The 12926-nt window shown below is 37.8% G+C and overlaps 1 protein-coding gene across 4 annotated transcripts in view; it reads right to left on the reverse strand.

Annotated features, from left to right (window-relative positions):
• tbl1xr1a (TBL1X/Y related 1a) overlaps window positions 1-12926 on the reverse strand; it is a 53361-nt gene that overhangs the window by 8015 nt on the left and 32420 nt on the right. For all 4 annotated transcript variants that reach the window (XM_060881511.1, XM_060881496.1, XM_060881520.1 and 1 more), the window contains 3 exons: window positions 9165-9230; window positions 595-697; window positions 240-385 (listed from right to left, as the gene is read on the reverse strand). In XM_060881511.1, coding sequence (XP_060737494.1) covers window positions 240-385; window positions 595-652 — 204 coding nt within the window. In that variant the 5' untranslated portion in view covers window positions 653-697; window positions 9165-9230. The remainder of the gene's footprint in view (window positions 1-239; window positions 386-594; window positions 698-9164; window positions 9231-12926) is intronic.

Raw genomic sequence — 12926 nt, forward strand, 5'->3', positions numbered from 1 at the left:
TTAATTAATTAATTGTCACACCATTGCCAAAATCGTGTCAATTATTTCAACAAAAGACCAATAAATACTACATGGTTAAAGTAAATTTCTAAAAGCAACAAATAAAAGATTGAATAATACTGAATGAGGTTGTATAGTTTGTTAACTGAATTTTAGCGATTGTTGTAGTTCCATTTAAAAAAAAATTTGAGAAAAAATTGCAAAGTCGAAGAAAAAGAAGAGGCAGAGCTCCAACTTACCTCGTTGATACTGACTTCTGCCTCCACATACTGCAGGCCCTTCTGGATGATGGAGATGAGGGCAGCAGGGGGCACTAGGGCTCCGTTGATGTTGGACTGGCTGATGTGGCTCTCTATGCCGAACGTGAAGGCTGAATGGGAAAACCCTGCCAGCAGGGGAAGAAAAATAAAACACACATCAACGTGCAGCTCTCATGGGGATCGCCTTGCTTTCAACTCAGGTCCCTCAGAAACCTTGCTGTCTGAATAATGCGGCTCTGCTTTATACATCTAGAAAATAAAATAAGATTTCTAGCCTGATTACAGACAGTGTGTTTAGTCCGTCTATGGAATAAACCTTTAGTGGTAAAGGTACCTGACTCCTGTAGGTATCTGTACACCAGAAAATTGACCTCATCACTGCTTATGCTCATCTTTACACCTGCTTACACCATGAGGTCAGCACACAGGATACAGTCCTGTGAGAAGAGAGAGGGGGAGAAAGAGAGACAGACAGACACATATGACACCAAGTCATTAGAAGCAGTCAATAACAAGTCAATAACAGTAATAGTAATGGGGAAAGTAAAAGCTGCACAAGAGGCTTCAGCATTATCTGTGTGTGTGTGTAAAAGGCTTCATGCTGTTAAACAGAGTTAATAGATCTCCCTGCTGATAGGGGCATGACAGTGTATGCTTCTGCCACCGTTTAGTGCAGTTTGTTCACTCTTTCACATCTGAATAACAAGCTGCACTTCTCCATGCTGCCATTACAGTGTGGGGGCGCTGTGGTACCAAAATAGCAAAAGGAAAACTACATAGTGAATTTTACATCAAGTTGCTAGATGATGTTTTGGTCTAGTGAATTTGCCATTCACATCTGGCTTACACGTACACCAGTGAAACCAGTTTGATAATTAATAAACTAAACTCCAGAGCATAGATCACAGTCCAGGAGCAATCAATATAGAAATTCTGGCCCTATGCAGTCAATATTTATCAGCAGTAGTATTTCTGTTCTTGCTATCAAACATTGTTATCTTGTATTTAAGCATGAATATAATGCAAAGCAACCTTTATTTATACTGTAGAGTAAAATCCCTTTAAGGCTACAAGCTTGACTGAAGGGCAGCGTAATCGATTAAGCTACATTATTACAGAAATCACAAAAATAATCACAAAGATCATACAACTCTGAGAGGCGTAAACAACAGCAACAACACATACTATCATTATGTCTGTCTTGTCCTCCAAAGAGCAAGTATCCTGCAACCGCAAATCAATATGCCTAGAATGACTCACTGGCTTGTCGGGATTTGCTACGTGCAAGTAAGATGAAACATCAGCTGAATTCAGTTTAACTTTCTTAACAAGCTCAGGAAGAGGACATTTTAAATGAATTTTTTTACACAAATCTCAAATGTAGAGATGTACGCTTAGATTTAAAGTTCAGTAGTTAATAATAATAATTATAATAAAATAATATCGCCACAACTGTTCCAATCTGCACCAAATCTATATTAGACAGAGTAAATGGGGATGGGGAGGTACCAGTTAGGGCTGGAATTACGTTTTTGGCTTAGAATTGAACCATGAGTCTGGATATTCGTCATATGATAGTTTTCCAGTAACATCACACCCCAAAGTATTTTGTTACTCTAATACCACAGCAATTTTCCCACAATTAGAACTGTTCATTTACGAGTGTACGTCTTATGTCATGTCTTACATTTACCTGTGTATAGTTACATTTTAGGTTGTATGCTGAAGTCAACTTTAATGTGTTCAAACTTCACATTGGGGGCAAAAAAGAAAAACATGGAAACTCATCAGTTTACAACACTTATCACGAGTTTATCATGTATTTACTTTCATGATAGTGACCTGTAATGTCAGTATCTCAGATTTTAAAACCTAATGTCTTTTTTCACTGATCTAAAATAAATACTACTATAAACTCATAAATGGTGGAATGTTATGACGTGAGCAGCCACGTTGACATGACCTCGTGTGCCACGCTCATGTGGGGTTGAAGATACATTCATAACTGTGTGAGCAGTTGGTATTTTTCCTAGTTTGAGGTTAAGAATTCAAAAGTACAATCTCTTATCAAACTCAGCATTAGTTCCTGTCACTTACCTACATAATAGTAGCTATAAATTTCATGCCCTTTCCAACTTCTTTTGTCCCCTGGAAGTTATAATATGAGTGGGGAAGGGGGAGGAAGAGCAAATAGTACCGTACTGGAAAAGCCAAAGACGACTCATAAAAACAATCATTCAACAATTTATTATTATTTCCTGTGAATGAGATGTTTGAACAGAAACGCTCACCTAACATGAACATAAATATAAACCTGTGATTTGAATTAGTCAGCACTGCCGTCAGAGCGGCTGTAGATGACATTCCTCTAGCAGTGAGGGAGCTCTAACATTTTCTAGTTTGTGAACAACAGCTCGTATGCATTTTGAATTACTCACTGATTTTGACATTTGTATTGCACACCGTGAAATTCTAACCAAAATTAAAAGCTAATATAGCAAAACTATATTATGATGGCACCAAGAATACATCATGTTCTCCCAAAGTTAAAAGAAACCAGCAATATTAGCATCTGGTTACATAATCAGTTGTGCCAATGTTTCTCTTTTTCAGCTGACAGCAACTCGTTTAGCCACTCAAGGGTGAAAATCAGCACTGATAATCGTGCATGTGTAATGCGGCACGTACTGGCAAGTTCTGAATGAGATGCCACATGCAGTCTTGACTCACTGAACTCGTTCATTCGTTTCAAGAATTCTTTTGTGTCATTATCATCCAGAGCCTGTTTTTCTTCAGAAAACTCACTACACTTCAGATGTGTGCGTGACATCATGTAATAACATCTACAGTCATTAGCAACAGTGAATAAAATATAGTGGCACTTTTTTGTTGTTGTTTTTACTATGGTTGCACAAGTGCAAACGCTACACCAATGATGCTGCACTGAAACTGAAAATGATGAAGAAACCGAGAGGAGTTTTTGTGCAGCCCCAAATTGAACCCTGTTTGCCTGTTGCCAAACATAAGCATCCGTTACTTGATGGCTCCATTTGCATGGTCACTCCAGTACAAATAATTTTAGACCACAGATTATACATTAAACTGATTTTCCCTGAAACCCTAAGTATAGTTGTTGAGCTCAGTCAAAAACTGATCCAAACTGATGCTGCTGGTTCAGACCCAGTTTCAGGTTTTTAAACTTGTTAGAACTTTGCATGTGTTTTCAATCCATAATTATTATTGGGGGGAGGGAGAGGGAGAGAGAGAGAGAGGGAGAGAGAGAGAGAGAGAGAGGGAGAGAGAGAGAGAGAGAGGGAGAGAGAGAGAGAGAGAGGGAGAGAGAGAGAGAGAGCGCGCTGAAAGCTGAAAAAGTCATTTAAAGTTTTAGACCCATTTTTATCTACAAGTCCAACTACATTCAGTGGATGCCAGAGGCAAATGATCCATTAGTAAAATATTTACATAGATACGGCATCTCTAATAGCTTTGGTAAAGTAAATGTGTAGAGACAATTGTAGAGATAATAAATAAGTATCTGGTTTCCAACCAGATACTAATTAAAGAGATCCACAAAAAAGCCTTTTTTTGTGATATTTAAAAATGTAATACATTAACAGTAGTAAACAATCCTGTGTTCAATGTCATAGTCTGTGCTTGCACTTGTGGCTTGTTTACAGGTGAAAGAAATTGCTCTTGAGGATACAAGCAAAAACTAAGAACATAGCTATTATCATGGCCATGTTTGGGTGTGGAGGTTTTGTTCTATTTCAAGAGCATGCAGCTGTGGTGCTGAAACACCTCTATGATTATTCTCAGTCTTTCACTTTTTGCAGCAGGCAACTTAGCAATTTGAGATATTTGTGAGAAACAACTTGTAAAAACCTGATTAAGCTAAGTGTAGAAACGTCTCAATAACAGATCTAAGCAAAGGGTGAGGTTTAAGTGGGCACTTGCACTTGTCTACCCTCCGAGAGAGAATAGCTTGTGTTTTGCCCCTTCTGCTAACTAAACTTATATTAAACATTGATTACTATCACCTACATACTGGGCCTCCTGGTGGTCCAGCAGCAGAAACCCACACTTATTTCCATGCCCTGGGTTTGATTCCCAGGCAGGGAGCTAACCCAGTCACTAAAGAGTTGAGTGCCGGCCCCAAGAACGGATAAAATGGGAGCGTTGTGTCAGGAAGGGTCCCAAAACTAATACGTGGTCCACGTGATCTGCTGTGGTGACCCCGAACAGGGAGCAGCCAAAAGAAAAATATATACATTTACTACCACTGATAGATAGAGAACCAATTGGATAGTAAAAAGTTACAACGGCAGCCAATCAGGAGGCAGAGCTAAACTGAATGGTGTCTCTAAATCAATTTGTTTTATCCCACTCCATAGCCAAATTAAATCTCTGCAACAGTACTGAAAGCTTGTCTATATTATTGAGCTGCTGGATCAACGGCCAAGAGGACTCTCCCTTTCCATGAATAAGTGTTTCTGTACGGGTCGCTCAAATACAACAGAAAAAGTCACAAATTTAATACAGAACATTAAAAAGAATATGCATACAATAAAAATCATGAATGCTGTCATTTAATCCCTGGTGGAAGTCGGAGTGCAGGATCGCCTTCACAGCCTTAACCGGGTGATATCAGATTAGTGAAGCCTGAATTGGATGCTTGAGAAATTATGACATGATAAAAGGTGCATCACATGGCTGCTCTCAATATACATGCAGATAAAGGGCTCTCAGAAGCTGTAACGAATGTGTTGGAACCACACACATTCTGTAGGAAATCAGTAAATCCAGTCGAGTGAAACTGACTGTGGCACACAAAACAACGCTGCTGCTTTAAAAACATGGCACTGAGATTAAACAAAACATTAACCTTCACCCAATCCTCAAAGTACATCACACCTCTTTACTGGGAGCGAGTTTGCGTCAGACTTTACGCAGTGCCTTTCACACGCTTCTTGTGATAAGTATGAACTCTGCGCACACAAACATCAAGGACTCACAAAGCCATCACTATCACAATGACTCACTGACCTAAAATTTGAAATTTCGGTATGTTTTTCATTTTTCAAGATTAAATTATTTTTTGTTGGTTTTTTTTTTTTTTTTTTTTTTAACTTTTTAAGCACAACTGTGTCTACTGGCAATAGTTTCCACACCTTCTTGAAGCAACTGACAATTACGGAGTGTTCAAAGGAAAGACGGCCTTATCGGTCTGGTGGGAGAACAATGAGTGGTGCTTATTACATGCCACATGCTACCACATGCTGTCGTGATGGATTAAGTAGGATGTAGCAGCAAACTACTTGTGATGCACCACATTCTCCAAGGAAGAGAGGGAAATAAAGCTACCGCCACCGAGATAAACGCGTCACCTCAGCTGACCTGCTTCGGGCTCCATCTTCATCAGTGCCAATTTGACCATGGAAGGAATATTACACAGTGGGGAAGAAATGGATTTCTCCCCTCTGAGGCAGGGTTACGCTTAAAATGCCCTACTGGTCTCACCGAGGTCAAAGTTTTCCGTTTGATCCTGCCAAAAACAAACATGTGCAAAAAGCCACATAACTCTTAAACTGCAGAGGACTGCTGTTATATTTTGCGTGAAGAAATTGATGTAGCAGGATTTCCGTCTATGAACATTTCATAGCATATTGCTTGAGTTTTTTCCCCCCTCTATGATACGAGTGCAGAGGGAAAAAATAAAAATGCAGTAGGGTTGACATGAAAAATTTTTGACTTCATAACACAGAAGTCATGTTGCTACATTGATACTTGGACAAGAATAAAATATGGCTTCATTCATGTTCATTAGGATTTTCCAAATAAACAATCTGGTACATTCTTATAAAGAAGGAATTGGAAGGCCTGGAAGAAAACAACTAACGTGAATGATCACACAATTATGTTCTTAGTGAATTAAGACCTCTTCACAACATCTAGCCAAGTCAAAAAATACTCTCCACTCTCAAAGAATGGAGGCGTCTCAGTGTCCAAGTCTACAATCAAGATATGACTTTGTGAATGTAAATACAGAGGTTTTACCTCTTGATGCACATCCCTGTTAACACTCGAGGACAAAAAAGTACAGATTAGGGACTTCTCTAACAGTCTTCCCAATCCTGGAACAAGATTCTTTGGATGGATGAAACAAAGTCACATGACCTCAACCGAACTGAGCACAAAACTGATGCCAGAAAGACCCAATAAGCAACAAGTGAAGGAGGCTGCAGTAAAGGTCTGGAGGAAGAGAGGAAACTCAGCATGTGGAAATGTCCGTAATTCATCAGGCAATTACTGACTACAAAAGGCTTTACATTCAAATCTGTAAAATCATTTATTCAATTTATTTATCATTTATATTCTATTTGTAATTGTCTTTGTTCAATCATTTTTGTGAAATTTTCAGAATCTCACAAAATGTTATTGTCAGGATTCCATGAACGTTTTACAGGCTTGTAAAAGTAGCCTATATGCTGCCCTGAAAGCGTACTGTGTGCGTACAGTGGATACAAAAGATTGGCTTTGCTACTGATTACCTGCACATGAGTGTACACACAGTGTTGTGACATATTAATCACAAAATAATTAAAGAACCTGAAGTTGAACTACAGTATGCATGTTCAAGACAACCGACTAAAGAAACGTTTACATAAACTGGGGTAACATCAACATGATCATGGCTTGACTTAAAGATGTGCAAAAAGTGTCTGTTGGTCTTTAGAGCCTAAAACTGGACATTGTGTGTGCAATATTTGACTAGGTATTGACTTAGGAATTTTTGCATGGTTGCAAAGGGGCACGTCTCAGTCAGGGGAACACGTTATCACCTGAATGCAGGTAGAAGACAGATCAAGGGAAATGCAGCCTCAGAAGAACTCAGAAGAAGGAGAAGAAAGAAAAAAAGTCAATTTACACAAAGAACCTTAGATACTTGACATAGCGGAAATACAGAGAGTAGCTTTTCGGTATTCAAAATTTTTAAGTCAATTTTTTTCTGTATTCAAATTTCTGTATGTAGCATAAATCTTTACTTCAGTAAACAGACTTGCAACTGAAGTGGAATAAAAGCACTGAAAGCAATGTGAGAAATGGTGCTGATGTTTTGAAGCTCTGCTGCTTGGTTAATAACTAATCATCTTTGGGTGTATAAAAATGGTGTCCTGAACTACTTATAAACGCAATAAACCTGCTTCACAGGTACAGTTTTTGTATAAAGGTCTCATCTGATCCTCGATGCTCCTGATAGTAAATGTTTACAACAGTGATATCAATGGAAACCTTTCTGATTTTTATACGAAAATCAATCCCTGCCTTCATTCTTGGCTATTCCATTACCTTGAAGGACACATGAGGGTATTTTAATTCAAATTCTACCTCAGGAGCAGTGAGGGTTGCCAAATGATCAGTCTTGGCGTAACCATGAATTCCCAGTGCCAACAAACTGAAGAACAAACCATAGAACACAGGGATTCAAAGCTGCAAAAATCAATGTAATGTAAAACAGCAACTTGTTCAGATAGATTCTTAGTCATGGGGACTCACATGACAGCATAATAAAGGCAAAAATAATGGACTCTGTAGAACAAACTCATTAGGCATGTTACAGGAGGCATGTTTTTTTTTTTCTATACACCTTACTATAAATCACTCTCGCCCAATTGAAAAGGTTCAGTGGTTCACAGATGAACTTGATCTCTTCACACACGCTGCCCTAGTGAGAGTAAAATGAGCTAATCCCCCATCCCCCAACACACACACACACACGCATGAATCCTCCACACTGTCCGATGCTGAGTGGACAGACAAGAGGCAAATAAAAATTGATCATTCCCTGCCTTCACTGCTGTACTAAGGAGTAATCAATGATAAATTAGGTTCAATCTCCAGCAGTCAGCTCTTATCATTTCTTATCTGCAGACAAGCCGAGTGAACTTAGTCCATTTCCAGGAATTCCCTTTACCTTTCACACAAAAGTGAACTAACTAAATTCAAACATAGTCTTTCCCAGTCTGTAAGCACTAGCTCATTTTAGTTGCTATCTAAATTCAAAAGAACGACACTACCAGATCACAATAACAGTTCCGGTTTGTAAGAATTCGTTGTTAAATGAGATGTGACCCTCTTTTCCTTCCTGCCAAACATCCTTATGGATCCCAAGAAGGGATTTGTGAAGTTCTATTCCATCATCTAGCTAAACAGCAGAACATTACAGATTCGTACACATGTTTGTCAAAACCAAAGGTCTTGGAAAAACTAGAATGCTTCAGAAGGCAACTTTCAGAAGGAAATCTGAATGCTTGAGAGAACTCAAGTAGTGAGACGCACCTCACCTCAATCAAGAGAAAAGAGCACGTACATACGCAACTGTCAGTATTAATGTCGACTGGCTCATGATATGTTTTTATTTCGGGGGAGAAGATTTTTTTAGCATACTTTTGAGCGGTGTCTTGTAGCTGCGTAGTCCGATGTTAAAAATCAGGACCAGTTTTCAACCATTTTTCTCATCAGATCTGGTCACCTGCAAATCCCCACCCATCCATCACTCTCCCCTATTATACAGCTATGATGATTCAGGGATGGTGATTCTGGGAGACACGTGAAGCCCGCCAAGCGCATCTTTTTAAACCGCTGCATCAGAAAAAACATTATATATGACTGTAACATTTACCTATAGTTAGTGACCACACTCATACATCTTTTTCAAAATCAACACTCTCACTTCCTTAAACAGTCTCACACAGCTTTGAGTCATTCACACCTTTGAAAGGAAATACACATTTGCCCTGGTGGCAGAAAATGGGGGGTGGGTAGGTGGTATGGGGGACAAAAAAAACCCAAAACAAAACAAACAAAAAAAAAAAAAAAAAAAAACACACAAACTCTTGTGCTTACCACAGTATCAAGTATTTTTCCGCAATGCAAACGTTTTATAAGGATCCTGTCTGAGTGTCTCAGCACCTGCAACAACCAAAAAAAAAAAAAAGCGTGTGGGGGGAGAGAGAGAGGGGGAGGGGGAGAGGGGAGAGAGAGAGAGAGAGAGAGAGAGAGAGAGAGAGAGAGAGAGTTAATATCTGGACAATACAGGTCACCACATTCACTAAAAATATCTACACAAAAAAAAGCCTTTTAGAATTAAACACGCACACAAAAGTAATAGTGAAGAAATCACTGACGACTCACATGCATGAATACCAAGTGCAGTGCAATAGTGTGTGTGTGTGTGTGAGAGAGAATCAAAAAATAAATAAATAATAGCTTTGTAAATGTAAATGAATGATTAATGTGAAACATTAAAATTGTAGCATTTTGCTCCATGTAGTGTATCTCACACACAGGAACTGAAAGGCTAAATTGGGCTGTCAGAACAAGCAGAAATGTTTCACAATTACATAAAGCCTTTAGCACAAACAGACTTTCTTACTTTATCATCTTAAATTTAATAAGCTTTTTTCCTCCACTGATCATTTTTTAGTACACAACATGATGGCTAAAAAGGTTGGGTAGATAATAATGTGATCCTTACACCAATACAACATTGTTTGACTGTATATTTATAAATGACACCCTCCAGTGTCCCCCATATGAGGACGGGTTCCTCTTTGAGTCTGGTTCCTCTCAAGGTTTCTTCCTTTACAAATTTAAGGGTTTTTTTTTCCTTGCCACTGCTGCCTGAGTCACCTCAGACTTGCTCATTGGGGATAAATACATACACATTGTGAACTATATACTATATCTAATAATAATCTTGAATTTTTTTTATTATATTAATTCTTTATATTATTCCTTATGTTTACCTTCTGTTCTATGTTTATATTCTGTAAAGCTGCTTTGAGACAATGTCTATTGTAAAAAGCACTATACAAATAAACTTGAATTGAATAATTTGGTCTTTAGCCGTTTAAGACGTAATGCTGGTGAGATCAGTCGTAATGTCATCGTTTAGAGCTAGTCACCATCACCCTGTTCACGCTGCTATGTTCGCTCAACTGTTACAGGAAATTAAAGGCTACTAATTATTCTTACTCTCTTTCACAGATCAAAGCTCTTCCTCTTAAAAAAACAAAAAAACAAAAACAGAACTGAATGGCTGGGAATGTGGGGAAAGAAAACATGTTCCCATACAACCTCATTTACACCTGGTTATATCAGGACAAAATACACATATGCATAAAAGCATTTTCACCATGTGCATTTATAGCTGTAGACTCCAGTTGGCCTGAAACTGAAATCTACTTGCTATAAATTCTCATTAATATGCAAATAATCTCGTTAAAGTCAAACACCAACTTTCAGTAGAATTTTTAGGATTTAGAAATTTGTCCTCTTCATTTATGAATACAATGGGTCATAAATTGGTGCTGTTTCACTAAATTCTGCATTCATGGGCCAGGTAGATGACCTACAGGAAAGACTTTGAAAAGTCAGATGCATTTACACTTCGCTAACATGTTTCTCAGATTATCTAAAGTGCTTTAAGAGAGGAATTAAATGGGCATTTTCACTTTCATTTGTTCCACGACAAAATAAATAAATAAACTTAAATAAAATAAATGACTAAAAATACTACAAGTACTATTACTACTACTATGATTACTTCTACTAATAATAATAATAATAATAATAATAATAATAATAATAATACAACGTCTCTGCCTTTACTGTAGTTAACAAACTGTATTGGTTTCGCCAACATATTTAAAGCTTTGTGTTTGGTGACAGATGTGAAGGTGTCAGATTCTCAAAAAAACAAAACAAAAATAAAAAAACATTGTTAGATTTTTTCCATCACGCCTGGATATTAACATTTACATTTCTGACGTTAGTCAGACGTCCTTATCCAAAGCAACATACAAAACTGCATTTAAGTCTCTATCGATGAATACATTAATAATGTGCATTCTCTCTAGCTATCGTGTCCTCTGAGAAACAGCACTCTGCTTTGAAGCTAATTTGAATGAGATTCACACTGCCATGAAAAGGTGATTAGATCATGAATCAATTCAAATGCAGGAATTGAACAAAACATCTAGTGAATTTTGGTTTGTGGGCTTAACCCAGGCCAATGAATTAAGCAGCAGTCCTACAAAAATGTGAACTGGACAAACAAAAATTTAATAAATAAATAAATAAATAAATAAATTAAAATAAAATAAATAAATATAAAAAAAAAAAGGAAAAATGTGTTTTTCATGACTTCTAAGCACAAAGAGTTTGCCTTTAAATCACAGAAAATGCTATACAGAAATACAGTCCTGATGTAATGGCCCGTTTGCTTTTTGGTTCAATCCAAAAGTATAAATTTTTCTCGAGTTTGACATCGACTAGTAGATGCGAAAGCACCTTCTGAAACTCCTGCACTAGTTAGATCATTTTTAGGAGCTGCATGAAGTTATCTTATGTGGCGGGAAAAAACTAAAAGACCTTTAAAAGGCAAGCTGGGGTATATTTGGCCATGAACAACAAACAGAGCCTACATGGTTTTATACCTTGCATGGCGGTAAGGTAAGGATGAATATCGGCACTGAGTGAACGTCACACAGCATTCATTGCCTTTCATTGGTTTTTACATACATTTGGGCATTATCTGATATAATCTGTCACCTCACCGACAATCCGTGACACAGAGCCATTCTGCATCTCCCAGCTTTGCCAATAGTAACATCATCTGCTTTAGTCCATTGTGTAGCAAGATATTCAGATAGAATCTAAGAGACCGGCCTGTCTCACATTAAACTGTCCAGATAAACAGCCATTAAGAATTTGTTTGACACTTTTCTACCCTGACATTTGGGACTGATAAAGGCAACCTTCACACTGAATATTATCATGATAAATAATGTTGCTATTTCCACACATACTGTACTGTCAAATAAACCAAAGAGAAAAGCAGGGACATTACTCCTGTTACACAATCTACCATCATAGAACCAACTACAAGTCGCTTCTAGATGTTCAATGTTCTTTCAAAAATAAATAAATAAAATATCAATCAATCTCTGGAGCTCCATTGCTATGGAAAGTTATCAACATGGATTTTCCTATCATGTGCGTTATAGTGTCAGACTGCCCAAGCCTCTAGATGTTTAAGTGAGCAGCAGCAGCACTCCTAGTACTGCATCATAGCTCTGTGTGCAAAACGTTTCTGCTCCAGCAGTTTCAAAGAACACAGACAACAGTTTGACTGAATTCCTTTGCAATGTACAACGTTCTTCATGCAGAAAGGTTTGTGTGAACTTTAACGTAAATTCAAGACCCTTAAAAAGTGTGATAATAGAAAACAGGATTGTGAGCCGTGCTGTCTTCTTTCCATCCATACCCGCAACACAACAGAGGAAAAATTTGTGTCGTAGAAAATACCCAGCGGTAATGGCAGAGGAGTCAAACAGATAAGACATTGCTAACCCATGCAAAAAAAAAAAAATAAAAGAATTACTACAATACAAAAACAATGGCACATGGTCCATGTACAAATATTTGAAATAAAACATGAGAAAGCTGTTTGCCGAGTGAAATATAAGACTGATGTTATTGCTTCGTATTTTGTCAATATTGTATTAAAATATGAAGCAGATTCGGAGACCAGTTCATCCATTGATCCATCCACAGTTCACTTTCGATGTAGTTATAGAGAAAGATCCATTTAAATCCACAAAC

The sequence above is a fragment of the Tachysurus vachellii genome, chromosome 1, assembly GCF_030014155.1.
Source record: "Tachysurus vachellii isolate PV-2020 chromosome 1, HZAU_Pvac_v1, whole genome shotgun sequence".
NCBI classification, from domain to species: Eukaryota; Metazoa; Chordata; class Actinopteri; order Siluriformes; family Bagridae; genus Tachysurus; species Tachysurus vachellii.